We start from the raw sequence: 27183 nt of genomic DNA on the forward strand, positions 1-27183 counted from the left end.
TAATGTTGGGACATCCACCTTTAGCCCACAGGCCCACAATATCTGTCAGACTTTTCAGTGAAGCAGGAAATTTGCAGATCTTTTCTGCCTTATAATGGTCAAGTTCATTAGTTGCTTTCTTTTGTGTCTTGCAAAATATCTGGCAGTTTTTTTCTGTGAAACAGGAACCTTGAAGTACCATTCTGTATTTTGGAAAGTTCAGCAGTCATTTTTCTGTGGGTCCTGCATCTCCAGTTCATACAGCACACCATCAAGCAGTCTAGGCAAGAGCAGTTTCTTGCCCAAATTACTAGTTTTGTCACATTGAAGGCAAATTCCATAGCAAGTTTCTTCAATGCCCATCAACCTTTCTGAAGTAATTGGTGCTGCCAGAAGCAGACATATTTCATTGTCTAGAAAAGTCTTAAGTTCTTAAAACATTAATGCCATGTTTTGTAGGTCTTTGAAGTGATGAAGATTATCTAACTGAAATATATCTAGAAAACCTAACTAACATGACTACAAGTTTGACTATTATGAATGACTACCTATTAATCTGCAATTTTTAATTATAGATTCCATTTTTAAATGAGATGTCAAAGCATAATACTTAAATAAGAGTAGAAATATACATATATACAGTGTAACAAAATAGCCCTTAAATCTGTATCAATAGACCAAGATTCATACCAATGGAAAGTGTTCATCTCTATATCATATCTCCCCCCCTTTTTTGAAATTGACTTGTCCATTAATCACTTATAATTAACTTCCTTTAAATGAAAACAAACATTTATAAACAATCATTTTGGGATTTTTTCTCAAAAAAAATAGTTTTTCCCAAAATGCTCCTGCTGTTTGTTGGGCGAGGTACTTTTAAGGTTCATGAAGACCTTTTGGGTGGGTCTTGCTCCATCAAACTACATTAGCGTGGAAGGAATCCAGAGGTTCTCATCTTCTGTAGAAACAAAAGCAGAACCTCTTTTCCAAAGCAGCATATACTTAGACCCAAATTTTGAAGTCAAGATACCTTTATGTTGGTTTAACTTAGTAGCCCCCAGAATCAAATGTCTCTCTGCAGTCAAAAAATTCAAAGAAAACACAATAATATGCATAATCCAGACTCTCTGTGTATTTTCACCTTTACGTGGCTTTTTTATTCTATTACTTTTAAGATTTATTTTATTATCCTTACTCCTTTAATCTATGACTGTCTGTACTCTTTCTTCTCTTTCATAAGCCCATTACAGTTATCCAACACTGTGACCCATTCAGAGGTGGGTTTTTTGTGTGAATCTGTCTTTATTACGTGCTTGTAATAATTTTCTGACAAAGAACACCTTTTTCTTTTTTTTTTAAATGCTAAGCAGACATGACTAGGAACAACTCCATGGCCCTGGCTGCTGGCTTCACTCCATCCAAATTGGTAGAGGTCTGTTCACCGCCTCTGCCAGCTGTGCTCATTTCCCTGGCTCCCCGGATGCAGTCGGTCTATGTATCCATTAAGCAACTAGTAGCATGCTGCTCTCAAAACCCTCCCAAAAGTTCAGGACCTCCCAAAAGAGCTAGAGTTCCTGCTGCCAGCACAAATCAGGAAACCTTCCCTTAAAGAGGCTGTGCAGTTTTTGCTGCTAGTGCTGAGTCAGGAAGCCCACTCTTAAAAGGAGCTACACCTCTGCTTGCTGCCAGCAAACAAAGCCTATCTGAAAAAATATGGCTACCAAGAAACTGCACGTGGCTTCCATTTTTGTGAGTCTAGAAACTCTCTTTTTTTTCCCCTTAAGCTTTTATTAGGTCTTATGTGGATTCATGCCCCAGATGGTGTACACCATTTTGTAAATGAAGACTGCTAATTCATTTCCTGGCCACCCAGACCCAATAATCACACAGAAACTATATTAATACAGCACTGCTTGGCCAATAGCTTAGGTATATTCCTACCTAGCTCTTATATCTTAAATTAACCCATTTTTATTAATCTGTGTATTGTAACAAGGCTGTGGTTTACTGGCAAGGTTCCAGCCATGGCGACTTTCTCCTGCAGCAGCTAAATGGTGTCTCCTAGACTCTGCCTATTCTCTATATCTCTTCCAGCCTGGCTATATTCTGTCCTGACATAGTAGGCCAAAGCAGCTTTATTCATTAACCAATAAGAGTAACACATATACAGAAGGACATCCCACAGCATTGGTGTGCGTGTGTGTGCGTGTGTGCATGTGTGTGTGTCTGTGTGTGTGTGTGTGTGTGTGTGTGTACATTCTGATTGGCTCTGGCCACCCATTCTTTTTTTGCTATTACGTTTATTTATTATTTATTTACTTATTTGGAGGGGCATATGTGTTTGCCACAGCATGCATGTGGAGGTCAGAGGACAGTTTGCAAGCCTTGGTTCTCTTATTTTACCATGGAAACCCTGGGGAGCAAGCTTGTCAGACTTAGCAGCAAATGCCTTTATCCACTGAACCACCTTCCTGGAGTCCCATGACTTCTTCCTTCTGTTTCTCAGTCTGTATTTCAGAGGGCAAAGATGTCATTTACCAGCTAGTCTTTACAGGTGACTACTTTCCACCATCTGGGAGTTACCTCCTCGAGGGTTGGTATGTTCTATCTTCATCTTTGGTCCATTCACCTGTGTCCTCCATAGCTGTTGTGGAGAATGCCCTGATAGGACCATCTGTTTGAATATTTGTTCCACAGTTGGTGGAACTGTTTGGGAAGGATTAGGAGATATACCCTTATTGGAGGAGGTACGTCACTGGAGGCTTTGAGGTTTCAAAGCCCACACTATTCCCAGTTAGTTCTCCAACCTGCCTTATGCATTTGGATCCAGATGTAAACCCTCAGTTTCTGCTGCAGCACCATGCCTATCTGCTGCCATGTTCCCTGCCATGATTGCCATGGACTCTAACCTTCTAGAACCCTGGTCCCTCAAATTAATTTTTTTCTTTTTTAAAAAATATTTATTTTTTCATGTATACAATATTCTGTCTGTGTGTATGCCTGCAGGCCAGAAGAGGGCACCAGACTTCATTACAGATGGTTGTGAGCCACCATGTGGTTGCTGGGAATTGAACTCAGGACCTTTGGAAGAGCAGGCAATGCTCTTAACCTCTGAGCCATCTCTCCAGCCCAAGTTAATTTTTTTATAAGTTGCCTTGGTCATGGTATTTTGTCATGGCAATAGAAAACTAAGACAACTGACATACTGGAAGCTGGGTGAGCTCATGCCAAGCACAGCACATACTACTTAGATGTGTCCCGGGGGCACCAGGTGCAGGGACAGAAGGTAATAGCAGAGATGTGGCAAGATGTCTTAGTTGGTAAAGGCACTTTCTCCCAAGCTTAAAGAACTGAGTTTAATCCTCAGGACTCACATGCTAGAAGGAGAAAACTGACTGCCAAAAATTGTCTTCCAGCTTCCATGTGTGTACTGTGGCACATGTACACACAGCCAAAAAGATGTCATGAATGTAATGAATAATAAATAAATGTAACAAAGAAAGAAGGTGGTAGCAGCTGGGTCTGAGGAACAGTCTTAAGTCCCTAGTGGTTCTATTGGTCCTGGAAGCCAGGATCTTCCTGACACACCTACTTGTCTGAGAGCTTTAGTGAGCACCATTTCTCGGGCTGGAGCAGCCCTATTTGTAGAAGTCTTTCTGATATGGAATTGAAATTGACCTCTGCTGGCTTCTCTTTGCCAGGCCCAGCCCAGCATTCACTTGTAACCAAAGGTAGTGAGGTCATGTGTCTACAAGTTGCTAGCTGGCCACTCTTCTTGTCCTCCCCCATTCCTGCCGGCTGTAGATTCCTCTTTACACATCAGATTGGTGGGCATAGTGGCACACACCTTTAGTCCCAACACTCGGGAGGCCCAGGTAGGCAGATGTCTGTGAGTTCAAGGCCAGCCTGGTCTATATAGTGAGTTCTAGGACAGCCAGGGCTATATAGTGAGACCTTGTCCTGTAAAAAAAACCAATAAAATAAGGTAAGCTTAGGGTCAGTTATTAAGTATTCGTTCACTGTTCAGTTTGGTAGCTCTGGGGATGGAGGGAAGGATGTGAGGTGTGAGGAAGAACAGATGTGCACTTGAGCCCAGTGCTGTGCTTTGCCTGCTGGGAATGCACAGGCAGGCCCCTCCCACAGTAAACACTTCCAGTAATGAGAAAGAGGAGGAAGGATGGAAACTCCCTTCTCTGTTTCCTTATCCATCTTCCTAGTTTGCTTGCTGTTGCTGTTATGTTCTGACCAGAAGCAGCGGGGAGAAAAGGGTTTATTTCACCATCTGCCTCCAGGCCACAGTCCACCTGTGAGGGAAATCAGGCAGGAGGCATGGCAGAAGGAAGGCTACTTTGCTAGCTTTCCTGTACATCCCCTTCACCTGCCTGGCAAGATGGTACCAGGTGCAGTAAGCTGGCCTCCTGTGGCAAGCTGGGCTTTCCCACATCAATCAAGACAACTCTTGGGCTGGGAAATTCCTCTGTTGAAACTCCTTCAGATGGTTGTGACAGCTGAAGCTGACTAGCATCCGTTTTTAAAAGATGTATTTATTATGTATACAATGTTCCTCCTGCATGTACACTTCCATGCCAGAGGAGGGCACCAGATCTCATTGCAGATAATTATGAGCCATCATGTAGTTGCTGGGAGTTGAACTCAGGACTTCTGGAAGAGCAGCCAGTGTGTTTAACCTCTGAGCCATCCCTCCAGTCTTGAGTAGCATTCTTAAAACATGGAAATAATCATTCTCTTCAAAGGGTGCTGCAAACCCAGGAGTCATGTGGCTCACTCTGAAAAGCTCAGTGTTTGAGACAGGGGGATTTTGAGATGGAGGCTAGCGCACACCACAAATTCAGACCCTGCCTCAAAACAAACAAACAAACAACCTGTTATAAGGATTAAATACCATTTGTGATTTCAAGCAGCGTTTCTCAAACTTGACCATGTACACAGTCACACTGGGATTAGCTGAGATTCTGCACTGGTGACAAACTCCCATAGGAGATCTGTGATTCCAGGACCAGGGCTGCAAGGACACAGAGTGCCTGGCATTTCCCCAGCCTCTGCCTGCATCCTTCACCAACTCCCCTCTGCCCTTTTCATCCTGTTCATGTACCAGACAGCATAATCCCCATGTCCAGTCACAGTGATCCTCAAGGCTTCCCGGCTGGTCCTTAGCCTGAGAACAGCTGTCTCAGCAGAAATAAGGATCCTCTTAAGAGGACAGAGGTTCCCATGTCCTAAATCTAGCACTAAGCCCAGTATCACGGGTGCAGTAGAATTAGTGTGACTGACACCAAGGTTCCGAAGGAGCCGTCACTATCCACTGGTAATGTCAGGTGACATCCATCTGCTGGGGCTGAGAAAGACTCCATCAAAGGGGAGTGTCATTTCAATAGGAGAATGGCAGCTGTCACTAGACATGTCTAAAGTCAGTCAAGCTTGGGGGAGGGGCTGCTGCAGCTGGTCCTCCCTTGAATGGTGTGCAGGTTGTTGCCATGACAACCCCAGTGTGATGAGGCTGAGACATTTGGTCAGATCTGAAAGTACTGATACGTGTCACCAGGGTTAGTGTGCGCTAACTCACTCCACCTTGTTCTCCACTCTTAATACAGAGTGCTACATTGTTTCTGAGTCTTCATTCAAATACTTTTCAAGCAAAAAAGAAAAAAACCAAAAAATGCCAAGATGTTTTACATACAAACTGGCCTCATTTTGTGTTTTTGTTTTTTAGTCTCGGTAAAGCCACTTTTTTCATCTCTTTGAGGACTAAATGAGTGCACGCACCACTTCTTGTACAATTGTTACTCAATCCTAGATCACAGTAGCAAGACGCTGGCTTCTTTTGACTCCCAGTTTCTAGAAATCTATAAAATACATTGTTACAAGCCACAAGTCTGAATACCTGAAAAGAAAAAGGAGGCAGAGTTTTGTTAACTTCATCTGCCAAGGTCCATTTAAAGTGGCTTTGCAAGCTTCTCAGTTAGACAAAGTTAGCTCATTCCTGTTTTAGCCTTGCAACAGGAACTATCTTGGCTTTTATTGTTGTTGTTTTGTTTTTTGGCCAAATACCTTGATATTCAGAACCTTACTTTTTTTAAAATAAGCAAACTTGGTCACCTTATGCAGACCTCATTGGAGAGTAATATGCCTTCTACAACCTGAGGCAGGGGTGAGCATTTTGATGACTGGTCATTTCCCATCTGGGCATGTGTGGGGAGCAGAGGAAGCCCTGAGTGAATGTGTGTTAGTGACACGGCTATGTCAAGGACCCAGTGCATTCAGATCCATGAAAATGGCAAAGCCTTCCCCCGGGTCAAATTCAGGGAATTAGCACAGCATCCCTGTGGTCCATGTGTGAGTGTTGACAGAGTACACGGAATGCATTGACTACACTCCCAGATGTGTGTGTGTGTGTGTGTGTGTGTGTGTTTGTGTCTTGTCTTTGTTCATTCTCTCATCACCCCAGTCCAGCTAACAAGACCAAGCTGTGCAGGAAGTGGTTGGTATGGGTAATGTTTTTGTTTGGTTATTTTTATTTTTCCCCCTTTGGGAATTTCATACACTATATATTTTTTTTAATAACATTCTTCCCTATCCTCCAACTCCTCCCATCTCCTCCAGGCTCCATCCCTACCCACCCAACTTCTTGTTCTTTCTCATTGGTTTCATCCCTGGATAACACTGATAATGACTTTTCTCACTTGGTTGTGTGCACAGCACCTTCTAACGCTAAGGACACTAGCCAGTAGTGGTGAAGCTTCCAGTTGAGCACCAGCCTGACTTCTCCATGTTCTGTGCCAAAAGTATGTAGTGTCTCCCTGCAACATGGCCTTACTGTAAGGTTGTGGATGGTAACCAACAGCACTGGCAATAGTCTATAGAGTATGGTGGGCCTTTAAGTCCTCTTTGGCCAGTGAATCAAAAGATGCCAATCCCTATAACTGGGGTCTTTACGTGGTACCATTTGATGTCTAGTTAGAGTATTGTCTCCTCCATTACATATTGACTCCATTTAAATTTTTTTATGTATGTATGTGTTTTAGGAAGTTTCTACAGTAGTAGGTTTCTGTGTGGGTTTTTTAGTATTATTACCATGTGTGTATATGTGTATCTACCATGGCGCTTCTGTGAAAGTCTGAGGACGACTTTGTGGCCTTGGTTCTCTTTCCATCTCTATGTGGGTTCTAGGCTCAAACAGGTCTACCAGCTTGGACAGGAAGTGCCTTGACCTGATAAGTCATTTTGTCAGCCTGATTTCTGAGAAAGGGTCTCATTATGTATCTCAGGTTAGCCTGGAATTAGAGATCCTCCTGGTTCAGCCTGGTTCTGAGATTTTAAAGGTGTATACTATCATTGTGCCCAGCTAGATTTTTTTAAATGTATTTTTATGTATATGGGTGCTCTTTCTGCATTTGGAGGAGGGCATCAGATCTCATTATAGATAACTGTGGGCTGCCATCTGGTTGTTGGGACTTGAACTCAGGACCTCTGGAAGAGCAGCCTGTTCTCTTAACCATTCTGAATGTCTCTCTAGCACCCATTCCTTGTATGCTAGGTATCCCAACTGATGTAAGATAGAGTCTCAATGTAGTTCAGATTTACTTGTCCCTGATGGCTAAAGGTGTTGAAGATTTTGCCGCATGCTTGTGGCCCTTTGAACCTTGGGAAATGCTGTTTGCTTGTCCATTTGCTTATTGATTCACTGACTTGTTTTGGTGTTAAAATTGTTGTTACTCTTTTGGTTATTTTTAAGTTCCCGTATACTTTGGCTATTAATCTGAAAGGCTGGATATGGAGTGTGTGTTATGATGTAAAACTTCTGAAGCTAGTAACTTTGGGTGCTGCTTATGAAAGGGTCCCTGCATATTTGAAGCTTCAGAGCCTAAAATAACTTGAAGAGGTAGAAAAAGCAGCTTTTCAGTTCATCAACGCAAAGTGGATTCATGTCAGGAGCCCTGTAGGTCTTTTTTAACAATGTTGGCCCCTGGGAAATCACACTAGATGGTTTCTGGTGTACTTCCTGCGTGGTTAGAGCAGACTTGGTCAGGGGTCCTCAGGAATCTTTAGAACCCAAGTCACTGGTCTCCTTGTGTGTCCAGATTCTGCCTCCGGTGTCTTGCTCAGCGTGTTGTTGGGGTGTCTGTGGACTTTAGGGTAGCTGCTGCTGTGGCCCTCTGCCTACCTGTTTGTGTTTCTCCAAGTTCTTTCAGTGTAAGAACAGACCAGGCTGAAGTCACAGAACCTTCCAGAAATACCATCTGAAAGAGGTGATATCTAAAGGGAAGGTCATTGAGGGATATGGTAGTCCTCATGGGACCCATTGACAGTTCACACAGAGGATTGCTGTAAAAGGACCAAGTCTGGTTTGAGATGTGGTTTCTCTTCCACATAGACTCCACCATTCTCTGTCCATTGTAGGCTGGGCCATCCAGACCCTCACGCCCTGAAATGGTGAGCCGAGGAACCCCTTCCTCTGAAGTCAGCCCTTCTCAGGAGAGCTGCTGTGGTAGTGGATGGCTGGCTAATGTGGTTGCTGGGAAGGTTTACCAGATTAGAGTTGCTCTGAGGGAAAGGAGAGAGTTTCTCAACTCTCATTGTTAACCTTGAGGAAAGACCTCACAGTTGCTCAGAGTTGGTGCCTCCTCCCTTGGCCTTGGAGACCACACCTTTGTGAGATGCCAGTGTACCATCACAGCTTTGTGAGATGCCAGTGTCCTCTACACCTTTGTGAGATGCCAGTGTCCTCTACACCTGTGAGATGCCAGTGTACTCTACACCTGTGAGATGCCAGTGTCCTCTACACTTGTGAGATGCCAGTGTCCTCTACACCTGTGAGATGCCAGTGTCCTCTACACCTGTGAGATGACAGTGTACTCTACACGTTTGTGAGATGCCAGTGTCCTCTACACCTGTGAGATGCCAGTGTCCTCTACACCTGTGAGATGCCAGTGTCCTCTACACCTGTGAGATGACAGTGTCCTCTACACCTTTGTGAGATGCCAGTGTACTCTACACCTTTATGAGATGCCAGTGTACTCTACACCTGTGAGATGCCAGTGTCCTCTACACCTGTGAGATGCCAGTGTCCTCTACACCTGTGAGATGCCAGTGTCCTCTACACCTGTGAGATGACAGTGTACTCTACACCTGTGAGAGGCCAGTGTCCTCTACACCTGTGAGAGGCCAGTGTCCTCTACACCTGTGAGATGCCAGTGTCCTCTACACCTATGAGATGCCAGTGTCCTCTACACCTGTGAGATGCCAGTGTCCTCTACACCTGTGAGATGCCAATGTCCTCTACACCTGTGAGATGCCAGTGTCCTCTACACCTGTGAGATGCCAGTGTCCTCTACACCTGTGAGATGCCAGTGTCCTCTACACCTGTGAGATGCCAGTGTCCTCTACACCTGTGAGATGCCAGTGTCCTCTACACCTGTGAGATGCCAGTTACTCTACACCTGTGAGATGCCAGTGTACTCTACACCTGTGAGATGCCAGTTACTCTACACCTGTGAGATGCCAATGTCCTCTACAACTTTGTGAGATGCCAGTGTCCTCTACACCTGTGAGATGCCATCGTCCTCTACACCTGTGAGATGCCAGCGTCCTCTACACCTGTGAGATGCCAGTGTCCTCTACACCTGTGAGATGCCAGTGTCCTCTACACCTGTGAGATGCCAGTGTCCTCTACACCTGTGAGATGCCAGTGTCCTCTACACCTGTGAGATGCCAGTGTCCTCTACACCTGTGAGATGCCGGTGTCCTCTACACCTGTGAGATGCCAGTGTCCTCTACACCTGTGAGATGCCAGTGTACTCTACACCTGTGAGATGACAGTGTACTCTACACCTGTGAGATGCCAGTGTCCTCTACACCTGTGAGATTACAGTGTCCTCTACACCTGTGAGATGCCAGTGTCCTCTACACCTGTGAGATGACAGTGTACTCTACACCTGTGAGATGCCAGTTACTCTACACCTGTGAGATGACAGAGTCCTCTACGCATGTGAGATGACAGAGTCCTCTACACCTGTGAGATGCCAGTGTACTCTACACCTGTGAGATGACAGTGTACTCTACACCTGTGAGATGCCAGTGTCCTCTACACCTGTGAGATGACAGTGTCCTCTACACCTGTGAGAATCCAGTGTCCTCTACACCTGTGAGATGCCAGTGTCCTCTACACCTGTGAGATGCCAGTGTACTCTACACCTGTGAGATGGCAGCGTCCTCTACACCTGTGAGATGCCAGCGTCCTCTACACCTGTGAGATGCCAGCGTCCTCTACACCTGTGAGATGCCAGTGTCCTCTACACCTGTGAGATGCCAGTGTCCTCTACACCTTTGTGAGATGCCAGTGTCCTCTACACCTGTGAGATGCCAGTGTCCTCTATACCTGTGAGATGCCAGTGTCCTCTACACCTTTGTGAGATGCCAGTGTCCTCTACACCTGTGAGATGACAGTGTCCTCTACACCTGTGAGATGCCAGTGTCCTCTACACCTGTGAGATGACAGTGTCCTCTACACCTGTGAGATGCCAGTGTCCTCTACACCTGTGAGATGACAGTGTACTATCACACCTTTGTGAGATGCCAGTGTACTCTACACCATCACACCTTGGGTGCAGTTTGATGCAGTCTGCTAATCTTCTATTTGAGACAAGACCTCATGTGTCCCAGGCTAGCCTAGAACTCACCAGAAAGCTAAGGCTAGCTTTACTGTCTTGATCTTCTTGCCTCTACCTCCTAATGCAGTAGGTTTCAACATTCCTAATGCTGAGACCCTTTAATACAGTTCCTCATGTTGTGCTGACCCCAACCATATGATTATTTCATTGCTACTTCATAAATGTAATTTTGCTACTGTTTATGAATTGTAATGTGTGTGTGTGTGTGTGTGTGTGTGTGTGTGTGTGTGAGAGAGAGAGAGAGAGAGAGAGAGAGAGAGAGAGAGAGAGAGAGAGGCCAACTGAAATAAACTGGGTAGGTTTGGTGACCAGTCCAGTGATCAAGAGTGCATCCTGTTCTTGCATAGGACTCAAACCTAGCAACCACCTAAATGTTCACCTCGGGGGACCCAACTCTCTCTTCTGACCTCCTAGGCACCTGTTCTCACTTGCACTAACATGCACACAGACAGACACATGCATACAATTAAAAATAAAATATATCTTAAACCCTTCAGCTGCTCTTGGTTTTCCTGGGAAGTAGAAACGGAACAATGGTTCTTGTGCACGCCATAAAAGTGATCTGCCTCTGCGCTGCGTCCTCAGTCTGGACGCTTTAGAGTCTTCCTTTTCCCTTTCTTTCTCCATTTCTTTCTTCCTTCCTTTCATTCTTGCTCTTCCTCACCCCTATTCTTTCATCTCTGGCTAGCCTATAACTCACAGTGTAGACTATGCTGGCATTGACTTGTGTACAGGTTTTTTCCTACCATGCCTGGTCTAAATCTCCTATCAAGAAGATGCATTTTAGATTTACTCAGACAAAGCACATTTACTAATTAGGTGACCCAGAAAGAGAGTCAAGAAAAGGTAGCATAGACCTGCGTCCGAGCCTGTGTTAGCAGAGATGAGGGCGGGAAAGGGGCTGAATGACAGTCAAGAGATAACGTGAAAATCAGAGAAGGACAGACAGTCAGAAACTGTGGGATGGACATACATCTCTCACTAGTAAGTCCTAGCCCACATATGAAGCAAACTAATGCAGTGTGATTTTGAGACAGGTAGGGAAGGACACAAAGTGACACAGGGTCAAGACACTGGGTCAGTAAAGAAAAAGATCCATGGTCCCCTGCAGTGAACACCACCTCTACCAGCATGGTAGGAATGGCTCAAGTGGCTTTTCCGGTTTTAGAAACCACTGACAGATAAAACAGAGAAAGTAACTGCATAGGCTTGCAGAACCAGGATAGGAATTTAATCCATGTGCAGTGTCTTCTGTGTTAACAACCAAAATGGACAGAAGTCGGCCGCTGGACTCCGGAATGAGAACGTAGAGGCATCTTGTGCTCTTAGCAAGGAGCCCACACCACACAGATGGGTGAGTGGACTGACACTTTCAGTCCATTCCCGAAGGTACAGATTTGCACAAGAGGAGAGCTTCATTGTTGTGTGACATAGAGTAAGCCCCAGACTTACTGCTGGGAGGCCTGGGAGGGGCTGATGTCAATGAATAACTTACAGGGTGAATGGTCTCAAGAAGCAGGTAGCTCCCAGAAGTGGTAAAACATGGTACCCAAGCGAGTAGAGGGTGAGCAGAGAGTGCCAATGTCACATGATGCTGTGGGGTGGGGGCAGAGAGTGCCAGTGCCATATGAAGCTGTGGGGGGGGGGCAGAGAGTGCTGTTTGAATTTTGGAAGCTTGGGTAAAGAAACACTTCCATGATTGGGGAATACTAGATACTTGCAGACATTTTGATCACTAAATATCCAAAGAAAACCTTTGTGAATTTTCCCTCAGGCAATAATATAGGGAGGGGCTCAACTCTACTATAGACATTTGCTGGCCACATGTGTTTCATTTTTTTTTTTTTGATTTTTCGAGACAGGGTTTCTCCGTAGCTTTTGGTTCCTGTCCTGGAACTAGCTCTTGTAGACCAGGCTGGCCTCGAACTCACAGAGATCCGCCTGCCTCTGCCTCCCGAGTGCTGGGATTAAAGGCATGCGCCACCACCGCCCGGCATGTGTTTCATTTTTAAGGTTAAAAAAATGAACTATTGCCAGTCTTTTTGAAGATTTAAGATCTTTGGAATAATCTAAAGCTAACTTTTATTTTGTACAACAGTCAAGCACTCTCCATGAAGTTTTCACTTTTTTTCTACATAAGAACACACCTCTGGTTTGATAGTGCCAATCATTAAAAAGTAACATTTATTATTAATTTTGGTCATGCTCATATCTCTGGTTAGCCTCCAGAGATGCTGCGGTCCTCAAGTCCTTGGACCAAGATTTGAACACCTTACAGAGGGGCAGGGGGAGCTGCTGCCATGCAGGGCCTTTGTGTCTGCCGTGCCCTGTGGTGGTGAGGCTAAACAGAGCCTGTCTCCCTTTTCTTCCCTCTAGGAAGGCGCTTTCGTCTACTTGTCTTTAGTAGGAAACGGTGCAGATTCCCAAGGCTTGATTGCATCTTTATGTAAGTAATTAAAAACGTTTACATTTGAATGTCTGAGGAGATTAATTGCAAGAATGGCTACTATGAACCGAATGTCTGTATCTCATATTGTATGATTCCATTGACCTGTCCTGTCCTGTCCAGAACAGGTGAATCTGTAGAGACAGACAGCAAATTAGTGGTTGCCCGGGGCAGGGGATGAGAGTCAGATTGTGGGCAGAAAGATGGGTGACTGCTAATGGGTGAGGGTTCTTGTTTGCAACATTCTCAGTTAGACTGTGTCTATTCAGATCTGTGACGTAATAAAATTGGAATTGTATGCCATGTGAATTACATCTCAGCAATCTATTAGTGAACAGAGTGTATACAGCTGGGGTGTGGCTCAGTGGTTGAGTGCTCACCTAACATGTGTGAGCCTCTACACAACACTATAAAACAAAAGACACCAAAAGGCCTGCAGTTCTTAAACTGGGTGCTTCCACAGATATTTTATGTAAATTTACTTTTTAAACTTTATTTTTAATTCTGCATGTGTGTCTGTGTGGGTTTGTCATGTGAGCAGTGTCCTAGAGGCCAGAAGAGGGCACCAGCTCCCTTGGAGCTGGAGTCAGGCAGTTGTGAGTGCCCAGTGTGGATGCTGGTAACTGAACTCAGGTCTTCTGGAAAAGCATATATATACTCTTAACTGCTGAGCCATCTCTCCAGCCCACAGTCTGCCCTTGATTGTATGTCTATACCTATCTTCTAAATAATTCTCCAAATCCCTCCTTGTCGGGGGCCAGCCTTGACAAAAATACCTCTTCCAGAGTGGAGGCGTGGGGATTTAGAAATATAGTAAAGAATACGAAGACACAAATGAAAATAATAAAACGCAGAAACATGTAGGATAGTATTAGGAGGGAATTTCAGTGAGTACTAAAATTTCGCCTGTGTTTAATTTCCAACTGGTTGATTTGCCCCTTGCCCCAAAAGGTAGGAGTAAGACAAAAGACTGCATTGACGTACAACAAATTGAAAGTAGCAGGGTACATTCCTTGCTCATGTCCTTGATTCATGCCCTAGACCAAACACTCTGTAGGCTAACCACTCCCTGGGTGAAATCCCAAGTTATTTCCATAATTGAACTGGAACTTAGTTGGATCCTTAGACTTTTGTTTTAGGTAGGAACCAACTACTTCCCTATTTCAGGAGCAGGACCTGTTGACAATGGCCTTGAAAGAGCAGAACTCCGATTTACAACTAGGTGGGACCTTTGTTAGAAGCATGATAACCTTCAATGAATTAGAAACAAGTCCCAAACTCTCTGACCTTTGGCCTCTTTGGGCGTCCAAACTTCCTTGTTGTAAGGAGGCCACTTTTCATTTCCTGGCTGCCCAGACTCCTGAAATAACCACACAGAAACTGTATTAATTAAATCACTGCTTGGCCAATTACCTAAGCATATTGCTAGCTAGCTCTTTCATCTAGAACTAATCCATCTCCATTATTTTATATTTTACCACAAGGCTTGGGGCCTACTGGCCAGGTTTCAACATGTCTGTCTATGGCTACGGCTCCATAGTTTTTCCTGACTCTGCCTTCTTCCTCCAAGCATTCAGTTTAGTTTTCCCCACCTAGCTAAGTTCTACTCTATCAGGCCAAGCCAGTTTCTTTATTAACCCATGGTATTCACAGCATACAGAGGGGAATCCCACATTTCCTCCTACCCTATAGAGCTATAAAGTAGTTTTGCCATCTTCTTTACACTCTGCGTAAACTGACCAACACTTAGACAACTAATATTGACTTCCCAGTGTGTTCTATACCAGTGTGGTTAAGTCAGTGAGCCAGGCGCCAGCATCTCTTAGTGCTTTCAGGTTTGGCATCTGCAAGTCTGCATTGTCTACTGTGTGTCTTTGTTTTTCCTTCTTTTCTTTATGTTGTTATTCTACTCTGCTTTTATCTTCATTTATTTATTACATATCTGTGTCATCTGAGGCCTTCAGCACTCAGTCTTCAGCTGGCAGGTGTGCCGGGTGTCTTCAGGAGGCAGAGGTGGGCTATCGCAAGCTCAAGGCTAGCCTGGGTGGAATGGTAGAAACTTCTCTCTAGTAAAACTAAGTAAACATTCAAAAATCACAAAATGGGATTTTGAAGACAGGGTCTCATGGAGGTCTACCCACTTCTGCCTCCTAAGTGCTGGGATTAAAGGCATGGGCCACTATGTCCAGGCACGAATATGCTTTGTTATATAAGATCTATTTGTTTTTATGTGCACGAATGTTTCTCCTGAATGTATGTGTATATATGTGCACCACATGCAGGCCTGCTACCCGCCGAAGCCAGAAGCGGGAGGGCTTCAGATCACCTAGAACTGCAGTTACAGGGGGTGGCAGCCTCCAGATGGGTGCTGGAACGGAACCTGGGCCCTCTGCAGTAGTAGTAGGTGCCCTCAGTCACTGTGCTCTCTCCAGTTCCACAGAATGTGTTCTAAGAAATATTTCCTTATAATTTCCCACATCTAAATTACACTTGAAAACTTTATATTTGAAGTAAGTGTAATGTTTTCATAAGATTGTTAACTTTTAAAATTAAATTAGTGTGTGTGTGTGTGTGTGTGTGTGTGTGAACACCGTGGGTCCTTGGGGTGTAACACAGCTTGTGAGACTTGGCAGCAGGAGCCTTTACCCACTGAGCCATCCTGCCTGCCTTTTTTCATGCATGTGTATCTTACTTTCTGTTCCTGCCGCTGTGATAAAATGACAGAAGCCACCTGAAGGAGAAGGGTTTGCTCAGCTCAGAGCTCAGGAGCAGTCCCTCGTGGCCCAGAAGTCACTGTGGTGGGAGTTTGCAGGAGTTTGACCCTTTACAACCACAGTCGGGAACAGAGAGCCGTGGACACACGCATACGATGCTCAGCTTGCTCTCTCAGTCCTCACACAGTCCAGGATTCCCTGCCCAGTGGGCAGGATTCCCGCCTCCATTAGTGATAGCAAAGCAGCCCCAGCCCCAGCCCCAGATGCCCATCTCCCATGTGATCCTAGGTTGTGATAAGAAACACACCAGGCTCTCTTTTGGGCCACCAACCAGCTCCCAAAACATGACACAGAAACTTCTTATTAGTTATGAATGTTCGGCCTTATCTTAGATCTTATTAATCTGTTTCTCTTTATTTTTCTTTTCACCTGAGAGATTTTTACCTTTCTTTCTGTTTTTCTGTGTATTGTACTTTTCTGCTGTCTCTGTCTGGCTTTCTGGCTGCAGCCCCAGGCCTGTACCCTTCGTTCTCCCCAGGCTCCTCTTTCTCCTCTCCTCTTGAATTCTATTTTTTCTCTCTGCCTTCCAGCCTCGCCTATCCCTCTTCTGACTAACTATTGACCATTCATTTTTTTTATTAGACCAATCAGGTGCAATTAGGCAGGCAAGGTGAAACAAATGCTACATGTCTCTGACATAATTAAACAAATGCAGGGTACCCAAATGTAACACATCGTTATATCATTAACAAAGGCAGCAGAAACAAATGTAACAACCTTTACATAGTTAAAGCAATATTCTACAGCATCAACATATATAACACATCTTTGACCAGTTAAAATAATATTCCACAATACACTGCGAGGTAGGTGTGCTTGCTTGCCTGTGTACGTTAGAGGACAACCTCAGGTAGCCGCAAGAATGGCATCCACCTCCTGCCACACAAGGTATCTCTTTGGCTTGGAGCTCACTGATGAGACTCATTGCTAATGGCTGGCCTGATGGGTCAGTAAGCTTAACGTGTTTTCATTTTACCAGTGCTGAGATTGCAAGTGTGTGTCGCCTGCTTGACATTTTTTTACATGAGTGCTGGGGATTGAATTCAGGTCCACATGCTTCTGAGGCCAGAGCTTTAGCAACAGAACTGTCTCCCCAGGCTCTAGAACCATCATTATTAAATATTGTGTTTGCAAAATTTGACTGTGTTGAACTAATTTCAACTCCTGCAACTTGTAACCAAGAGGGCCAAGGGTAGAGTCACATACGTGGATGTGCTTGTATTTTACAAGTAGAGCAGCTCTGTGCCTTAGGTCAAGGGTGAGGGGCACAGTAGCCCCAGATCGTCCTTGCCCTCCACAGGCGTTGAGAGGGTTGTAAGACAATGGTCGTTCTCATTAACTGTCATAAAAAGGCTTACTAGTCACAGAGCAGTGGACAAGGATAGAAGACCCAGAAACAGACCCATGCAACGGCACAGCTCCCAGATGTTGGGCAAACTGACATAAACACACATTGGGAAAAAAGATTACAACCTTTCAACAAGAGTGTGAGGACTGGATAGTCCATGAGGAAGAGTGGAACTAGCCCCTCTTCCACATTGTATAAAAACCAACTCTAGACGGAGTAAGGACCTTAACATGAGGCCTGAAATACTAAACTAATAGAGAGAAATATAAGGAAAACTCTTCAAGATATCGGCACAGGCAAGGATTTTCTGAACAAAAATCCAATAACACAGGAAATAATAGCAAGTATTAGCAAATGGGATTGCAGGAAGTTTAAAGATTCCTACTCAGTAAGGAATGAGGAGAGCCTACACAAAGAAATCCTGTCTCGAAAAACAAACAAACAAACAAATTAAGCGGCAAAACCAAATCATCCAATCAATAAATGGGCAAGACCACATTTCTGCAAATAGAGATTAGGAGGTATACAGGGCATGGAAGTAGAAAGCGGCCATTTAGGGGAGAAAAGAGAGCAGCAGAGGGGGTAATGAGGTGGCGCGCATGAATAAACAGAATAAACCGATGGCTTGTCTGAAATTGTCATGATGCAGCCCATTTGTTTGTCTTCTCCCTAAAAGATTAACAACACAAAATGTTTGCCAGCTGAGAGAATAAACACAGGTATTTTGTCTTTAGGGAAAGAATACGGCAAGGCTGATGCAAGATGGCTGTATTTTGACCCAACCATTGTGTCTTTGGAAATTCTGACTGTTGTCTTGGATGGGATTCTGGCATTGGTTCTCATTTACGCCATAGTCAAGGAGAAATATTACCGGTAAGTTCACTGCCATCCAGCGGGAAGGGGGGGATATTAGCTGCCCAGTGCCCGCGCCACGTTTGGATGCAGTTGCAAACATGTTTACCGGCAAGACAGGAGCTTTATGTAAGACTTCAAGATGTAAAGCTTTGTCATGAAATCTCAGATTTGAGAGAGTCCTCCAGCTTTTAATCCCCTTTCCCCACCACTTCCACAGATAGTTAGCAGTGATTTTTCTTGACTGCTTTAACATTGTTTTGGCTCCATGACCACATTTGTGGACACATTGCAAATTTACATGTGTGTTGTCTCCAGCACTGATAATATGTGCATGACCTGTGTCAGCCACAGGTAATGAAGACCCTTCATCTACATAGTCCATTTACTCTCCGCAGTGCCCTTTGAGGAAGGACAGTTGTCACCTTTACAACAGAGAAGCGCCACCCAGGAGCCCACACGTTTCTGTAGTAAAGACTAAATAAAAGATGCCGTAATTCAGAGTCCCAAGCTGTACCTGCTTCATGTCGTGTGTTCTCCCACAGGCATTTCATACAGATCACCTTGTGTGTGTGTGAACTCTACGGTGGCTGGATGACCTTCTTCCCCGAGTGGCTTGTTGGAAGCCCCAACATCAACACCGAGAGCTGGCTCTACTTTTGGGTCTACTTGCTGTTTTTTAATGGCTTGTGGGTTCTGATCCCTGGCCTGCTGCTGTGGCAGTCATGGATGGAGCTGAAGGAGACACATTACCAAAGGGCCCACTTAGGGAAAAAGCACTTGTAAATTCTCAAAACATTCCATGTGAAGTTCTGCTTTGTGAGTCAGAATTGATCAGATATTCCAATAAATACTTTGTTTTTCAGTGTTGTTCCAAACAGCCATCACAGATGGGTTGGAAGGTGGCAACTTTGCTGTTTGCTGTTGTCTTTATTACACGATAATATAAGGAAAAGAGGGGCTGTGGGGTGTGGTGCTTGCCTGGCACTCACAAGGCCCTGAGTTGCCCTCTCAGCAACAGAAGGTGGTGGCGGGTAAGTTTTCACTTGTAATAAGATCATGTTTAACAAGATACTCTTATGACTTGCATAATTGTCATGCCAATAAAAGTAAATGAATATTGCAGAATAGTGTAAGGAGTAGTATAAATTTTTATTCCAAAAATATATTTTCCTTCAGCTTTAATTCTTCTCAGTGGTCTCTTTGGGTTAGTGGTTTAAACCTAGAAGTAAAAGAAATGATTCTGTCTTGTACTTAAATTTTTTAAAATTTGTGCACCAGGAGAAAATAGTAGCAGTACCTGAAGCAGTGGTGTTTGTGTGTACTTGGCAAGCTAAGGCAGTTCATGGGTTTGAGGCAAGTCTGGTTGACATAGTGTAGATCCTAGCTAAAGAAGAGAGAGAGAAAGAGAGAGAGAGAGAGAGAGAGAGAGAGAGAGAGAGAGAGAAAGAAAGAAAGAAAGAAAGAAAGTTTTTTGAGAAATGGTTTCTTTGTGTAGTCCTGGCTGTCCTGGTACTCACTTTGTAGTCCAGCCTTGTCTTGAACTCATAGAGATATTCCTGCTTCTGCCTCTGAGCAGTGGGATTAAAGGTGTGTGCCACCACAACTGACTGTTAAACCTTAACAATATTACAAGAGCTAGTTCCAGGATAGGCCCAAAGCTACAGAGAAACCCTTTCTCGTAAAACCAAAAAAAAAAAATAATAATAATAATAAAATAAATTTCAATAGATTTGTCACAGTGCAATTTGTACCTTAACAGTTGGGGTGACTGAGAGAAGTAGAATACAAACTTGGTGTCTGTGTTCTGTACCAGGATTGGACAGGCCCATGTTATGTTTCAACATGCTGGAATCAGTTTTCCCCACCATGTGGGTCCCAGGTTTGAACCCAGGTTGTCAGGCTTGGTGGCAGACACATTTGCCCTCTGAGCCATTTCACCGACTCCTCAAATGTGGCTTTATGCTCGGTGAGCTTTCGTGGAGGTGGGGCATCCAGAAGCAAGACTAAGAAGTGAGTAGTCCCAGAGTTGGCCTGTTGGTCATACCACACCTCTTGTGGCAGAGTCCTCTCTGTGGGTTGGAAGTCATCTCTAGAAGCTGTACCTTGTAACTCAGAGATTTGACCCCTAGATAGAAATCTCATAGACCTCACGGAATGTCTGATGTGGGCACCAGAAATGGTGGCTGTTTTTCACCACAAGTGTTTGGAAGCAGATGTTCATTCTCTGATGGGTACACACAGTGAAGCAGATGTTCTCTCTATGATGGGTACACAGTGAAGCAGATGTTCTCTCTATGATGGGTACACAGTGAACCAGATGTTCACTCTATGATGATGATGCATATACACAGTGAAGCAGATGTTCACTCTATGATGGGCACACACAGTGAAGCAGATGTTCTCTCTATGATGGGTACACAGTGAACCAGATGTTCACTCTATGATGCATATACACAGTGAAGCAGATGTTCACTCTATGATGGGCACACACAGTGAACCAGATGTTCACTCTATGATAGGCACATACAGTGAAGCAGATGTTCTCTCTATGATGGGCACACACAGTGAACCAGATGTTCACTCTATGATGGGTACACAGTGAAGCAGATGTTCACTCTATGATGGGTACACAGTGAAGCAGATGTTCACTCTATGATGGGTACACAGTGAACCAGATGTTCATTCACTCTATGATGGGTACACAGTGAACCAGATGTTCTCTCTATGATGCATATACACAGTGAACCAGATGTTCTCTCTAGGATCGGTATACAGTGAACCAGATGTTCACTCTATGATGGGCACACACAGTAAACCAGATGTTCAGTCTATGATGGGTACACAGTGAACCAGATGTTCACTCTAGGATCGGTACACAGTGAACCAGATGTTCTCTCTATGATGGATGCACAGTGAAGCAGATGTTCTCTCTATGATGGATGCACAGTGAACCAGATGTTCACTCTATGATGGGCACACACAGTGAACCAGATGTTCTCTCTATGATGGATGCACAGTGAAGCAGATGTTCTCTCTATGATGGGTACATAGTGAACCAAGTGCACTGAAAACAAAGAAGAGGAAACTGATGCTCATGACATCACAAGGTGGGAAAGCTGTGCCAAGAGAATGCAGAGTGTGCGATTTCATGTATGCAAATTTCACACAAGTTGACTAACCTGTACCAGAGATGCTTAGGGGCAAAACTGTTCCCTAGCTGTGGGACTGTGAGTGTGAACTGCATGGGGCTGCACAGTGAAACCTCCTGGTCTGAAGATCTAAGATGAAACTGTAGTGATAAGTCCCGCCCTTTAGGCTAATGTTTGCCTATAAATTTGGCGAACGTGCTCCCAGCCATTTCTTCTGCTTTCCTGGTCTCGGCGGGAACGGTGGTTCTGTAAGTCTATTTTGCCATTAAAGCTGTATATATATTTTTACAATCTGTCTTCATTCGTTTATGCCGTTACATTTTGGCGTCCAATGTCGGGCTATTTTGCCCCCGACTCAAGCGGGTAGCCCACTAGATAACACAGCACCCTCCCGGGTGCTGTTGTTTAGTTTGTGACTCCCCAGTGCGGAGTCCGAGACACACTCGGCCACACAGGCCCATTCTGCCTGCCTTGGCTAAGTTTGCAGCAGAACCCTATGGCCTGAATTAGCAGAAGCTCAAGTACCTGCGGTTTTGCAACAAAAACCACCACAGTGGCTGATTTGGTCTGATACTAAGTGACTTGGCCGGGCGGTGGTGGCGCATGCCTTTGATACCAGCACTTGGGAGGCAGAGGCAGGCAGATTTCTGTGAGTTCAAGGCCGGCCAGGCGGTGGTAGCACATGCCTTTAATCCCAGCACTTGGGAGGCAGAGACAGGCAGATCTCTGTGAGTTCGAGGCCAGCCTGGTCTACAAGAGCTAGTTCTAGGACAGGCTCCAAAAACACAGAGACCACCACTGGCAGGAACCGATCATTGCAGGTAAAAAATTTTTCTTTTATAAATAAAATGCCTGAACACGTTACTGTTCAAGAATTTAACAGTTTTTTTAATTGTACCATGTGGGAGATTTTACAAGAGGTGTCTATCACCCCACATCTATGGATCCTTCTGGGATTCGTAGTTTTCATTGGCACTAAATGGTTTGATAATAGAAATATGATAAAGTCTTTACAAGACAAATCCAGGATTCTTAAGGCAGAGATTGAACGCTTAAAAACAATTGAGAATGACAACAATCTTCTCAAGAATCAGTTTGAAATTCTCCAGGCTGATGTTAAGGAGAAATTCATTACTATGGAAGAGGGAACAGCTGATTTGGATCGTAAGCTTCAGTCCCTTTCTGTAGGAAATGAAACATTAACTGAGAGAATCAAAACTGCTGAATGTGACAATCGGATTTTGTCTAAAGCTTATGACAGATTTGCAGAAATATTGTCAATACAAGAAGGCACGGTTTATGCCATAAAAATTATGACCAAAGATGAGATGTTATCTCTAATGGACAAACTTCATACTTTAGAATCCTCAATGAAGGCTTTGGAACATAATTCTGGACAGGAGATTCAGACATTGCAGAAGGCAATAGTGAATAGAATTGAAAAGATTGAGGAATTTCTAAATTCTGATGAAGAAGAGCAAAGGGTAGAAAGGCAAATAATACACAAGAAATTTCCCAAATCTATAGTATACCATTACATGGACGACATTTTGTTATCCGATTCAAACATGGATGCCTTGAACAGGCTGTTTGAAGAAATAAAGATACTTTTACCTAAATGGGGATTGCAAATTGCTCCTGAAAAGATTCAGAAGGGAGATTCTGTTAATTATTTAGGTTATAAAATAGGTTTGCAAAAAATTAAGACACAAAAGGCACACATTAGAAGAGATCGCCTACTGACTCTTAATGACTTTCAAAGACTGTTAGGAGACAATTCCAGTCTACGACCAGCTATTGGGATAACACCTGATATAATAATTCATTTGAACAAAACCTTGGATGGTGATAAAGATTTAAACAGTCCCAGAGAATTAACAGCTGAAGCAGAAAAGGAACTGACAATGATTGAGGAAAAATTACAACAGGCACATGTGGACAGGGTGAATCCAGAGCTCGATTGTATTCTCATCATACTACCATCAAAAATTTCTCCTACAGGAATTTTAATGCAGACAGATGATATTATCTTGGAATGGATCTTTTTACCACATAAACCAAGTAAGAAACTAAAAACTTATGTTGAAAAAGTCTCTGAGTTAATTATAAAAGGCAAGCGGAGACTTTGTCAACTAGCAGGCATAGACCCCGCAGAAATTATAGTGCCTTTCACTGCTGATGAACTAAAGAAATTATGGGAAGATAATGAACCATGGCAAAGAACTTGTGCTAATTTTTTGGGAGACATTAATAACAACTATCCAAAAAGCAAGCAGCTTAACTTCATAAAGAGAACTTCTTGGATCCTTCCTCGAATCGTCTGTGATGCTCCAATAACTGGAGCCCGTACATTCTATACTGATGCCAATAAATCAGAGAAGGCAGGTTACAAATCAGAAGACTTGGGTAAGGTGGAACAAAGTCCTTATGATTCTGTCCAGAAGGCAGAATTATATGCCATTCTTATGGTGCTAAGGGATTTTAAAGAACCTATTAATATAGTTACTGATTCACAATATGCAGAAAGAGTTATTTTACATATTGAAACTGCTGAATTTATACCTGATGATACTGAACTAACCTCATTATTTATCCAGGTTCAAGATTTGATCAGGAACAGGCATTGCCCTTTGTACATAACACACATCTGATCCCATATGGGTCTGCCAGGTCCTCTAGGACAAGGTAATGCAGAAATTGATCAATTATTGATTGGTAGTGTGCTACAAGCCTTTGAATTTCATAAAAAAACATCATGTTAATAGCAAAGGTTTGAAGAAAGAGTTTTCTATTACATGGCAACAAGCTAAGGAGATTGTAAAGAAATGCCCTACTTGCTCTTTCTATAACCAAACGCCACTGCCTGCAGCGGCTAATCCAAAGGGCACCCATAGAAATGAAATCTGGCAGATGGATGTGTTCCACTTTGCAGAATTTGGAAAATTAAAATATGTTCATCACACCATTGACACTTATTCAGGCTTTCAGTGGGCAACTGCTTTAAGTTCAGAAAAAGCTGATTCAGTAACCACTCATTTATTAGAAGTCATGGCTATCATGGGTATACCTACACAAACAAAGACGGATAATGGTCCTGCTTATGTCTCTAGGAAAATGAAACGGTTTTTTGATTATTACAATATCAAGCATGTTACAGGTATACCATACAATCCTACAGGTCAAGCAGTCATAGAAAGATCAAATCGAACTATAAAGGATATGTTGAACAAACAGAAAGGGGTGGAAAACACCCCCAGAAATAGGTTACATAATGCTTTGTTAACCTTGAATTTTCTCAACGCTAATGAGAAGGGAACAACGGCTGCATAAAGACATTGGATAATGGAAAAGTCTACTGAACTAAATCAACCAGTTTATTTCAAGGATGTGCTGACCTCACAATGGAAGCCAGGAGATGTGCTGCGTTGGGGAAGGGGTTTTGCTCGTATCTCCACAGGTGAGGAAAAATTGTGGATACCATCAAAATTAATAAAGGTTCGGTTTGAAGAAGAGAAGCCACTTGGGAAAGATAAATAACAATTCATTCACAAGGATGGCGAGCATACTGATGGCAAGAAATACAGATAGGTTGAAGACAGGGTTCTTTTCTTATCTCCACAGGAAAATACTCATCTTCAAAGAAATTAAGGGACCCTGAATATTTAATTACTGATGGGTGGACACATTTTGTAATTATTAATTATATATATATATAAATATATGTCTTATTAAACATTTCTTTATAAATATGTAGAGCTGGTTTTGGAGTTGGACTATGGCTCAGTCCCTCTTCAATCCCAAGCCTGTTGATAAGAGATATTTCAGAGTTTCTGTCTCAGGTCAAGATCCATGAAATGGGACAGAATAAGAATAATTATGTACTTGATAAACTTTCTTTGCTTTTCTTCATATCTGTGTCTTTCTTTATATGTCAGTATATATCCTTGTTGTTAAGGTTTAAATTTCCCATAACAAACAACTTTCCCTACAGTAATCTTTAAAGGTTCCAGGAAGAAGATGGGGCCCCATAACAACAACTCCACCTGGTTGATATGACATCATGATACTGATAGCGCTACTACAAGACCTGCTTTGGGTACCAGCTGCACAAGACAGTTCCAACTTGGTTAGCTGAAATGGTGCACATCTTATACAACATTTTGGCCAGACCTGCACAAAATACTCAGAGACTATTTGCAATTTTAAAAACATTGATTTGGGAATTTTACCATCATTTGCTTTCACAGGAGCCCCTAAGAAGAATGTTGCCCCCATGTCAGCTAGAAGCAATTTTAGAGGATGATGTCCCCTCTCCCAAAAGAGTTTGCCCTCAGGGTTAGGGACATCTTTTAGTGGTTGGTTTAGGGTTGAGGGGATGGGGAGATATTTTATGGAATTAGGGGTATTTTCAAAAAAAGGGGGGATTAACTGGTTTGATGGGATGATTGGTATTTGTGAATTACTGCTTTTAGAAAATTGTATTGGTACTGTTTCCTGTATATTGATATATTGAATATTGAATGTGAGTGTTCCTACCTCTATTTTTGTATGAGTATGCTTATAACTTTGTCTATATTGTATTGATACATCTACCATATTACAACGTACATTTCTACCTCTGATACTATTTATATAATAACATTGTTTACATTTGATATGTAATGACATTGCTTACAGTTGAAGATCATTGTCTTCATATATTGCACAGTTGTTTATTCTTTTAGTCTTCAAGATAGATAGTATAATCTTCATCCTCTTCGAAGAGCTGTAGAAAATGGCCTTTAATCTAACCTAGAATTCTGTGCCAACGAGACACAATTACTCCTGGCAATGCCACTCTACTCCCGAGAGAACGTTGAGCACCAAAGACACTCCACTGGGAGCTTGTCTTCTTGGCAGAACTGGCCTTTGGATTAAGAAAAGCCCATACCTCAACTTCTGACAATGAAACAGGATTGTCTTATCCTGCCAAGACAGGGTAGGATAGTTCTAAGAAAGTTCCTTGCCTTTAATAATGTTATGTCAGTTATGTTAGGCCTTAGCCAAAGTTGGTTGACTCAACATTGCAAACGAAACTTTGGGTGATTGCCCAGATAGTCAGTTGTCTCTGTCAATTGTTGCACATTTTGGATATATCTCGTTTGTTAAGTAATATTTATTCCCTTCTCAGATCTTTGATGAAGTTGAAGATTATATAATTGTAGTTACTCTCTATATTATTTAGACTCCTTGAGATAGAATGTTTAGCAAAACTTTTGTTCTCAATATTGTTTGTTATATTTATTATTTGTTATTATTGTATATAGTTGTATTTGGTTTAGTTCTGTCTTATTTAGACAAAAAGGGGAGATGTAGGGATAAGTCCCGCCCCTTAGGGGGCGTGTTCGCCTCGGGCTAATGTTTACCTATAAATCTGGCAAGCGTGCTCCCAGCCCTCACTTCTGCTTTCCTGGTCTCCATGAGAACGGTGGTTTTGTAAGTCTATTTCCCCATTAAAGCTGTATATATTTTTACAATCTATCTGCATTCATTTACACCGTTACATCCCACAGTAGGTACCATAAGAGCTGGGTTACAGCCATGTGCCCGCAACAGTACCTATACCATGAATGCTGGGTAATAGAAAATCCGTTCCAAAAGTACATACACTATCAGTTCGGGGTTATAGCTATAAGCCTACCATTGTATATACACAATGGAGGCCAGGTTATTGGCATGATCCATCCACAGTGTATGCAGCTTGAGTTTGGAGTTCATTATGGCACAGTACATTCACAATGAGAACATGGTTGAGGACACATGTCCACTACACTATTTTCAATAAGAATGATGGATTAATGGTTTGAGTCTCATACAGCAGATCACCAGAAGTGCTGCAATACAGCTGTTCAGTTACCATTGTAAATGCACGATTAATGCTGAGAGCTAGACATAAGAGCACCAC

General features: G+C 43.2%; 1 protein-coding gene across 1 annotated transcript; it reads left to right on the plus strand.

The window, feature by feature from the left end:
• The first annotated feature begins 11904 nt into the window (after nucleotides 1–11904).
• On the plus strand, nucleotides 11905–18996 carry LOC121458089 (emopamil-binding protein-like). Its single transcript, XM_041667219.1, has 4 exons — nucleotides 11905–12021; nucleotides 13044–13113; nucleotides 17970–18108; nucleotides 18633–18996. Exons 1-4 carry the CDS (start codon nucleotides 11905–11907, stop codon nucleotides 18871–18873), a joined length of 567 nt encoding a protein of 188 aa, XP_041523153.1. The 3' UTR covers nucleotides 18874–18996.
• Nucleotides 18997–27183: the final 8187 nt, after the last annotated feature.

Source organism: Microtus oregoni, unplaced genomic scaffold, assembly GCF_018167655.1.
Source record: "Microtus oregoni isolate MIOR12 unplaced genomic scaffold, Mior012 000001F_ref0000356, whole genome shotgun sequence".
NCBI lineage: Eukaryota > Metazoa > Chordata > Mammalia > Rodentia > Cricetidae > Microtus > Microtus oregoni.

What these genes read in the sequence shown, in the direction of transcription:
- LOC121458089 (XM_041667219.1), top strand. Translation starts at nt 11,905, where the DNA reads ATGTGCAGTGTCTTCTGTGTTAACAACCAAAATGGACAGAAGTCGGCC. An exon ending in AGCCCACACCACACAGATGG is followed by an intron (nt 12,022 to 13,043) that starts GTGAGTGGACTG and finishes TCTTCCCTCTAG; the next exon opens with GAAGGCGCTTTCGTCTACTT. An exon ending in AGGCTTGATTGCATCTTTAT is followed by an intron (nt 13,114 to 17,969) that starts GTAAGTAATTAA and finishes TTTTGTCTTTAG; the next exon opens with GGAAAGAATACGGCAAGGCT.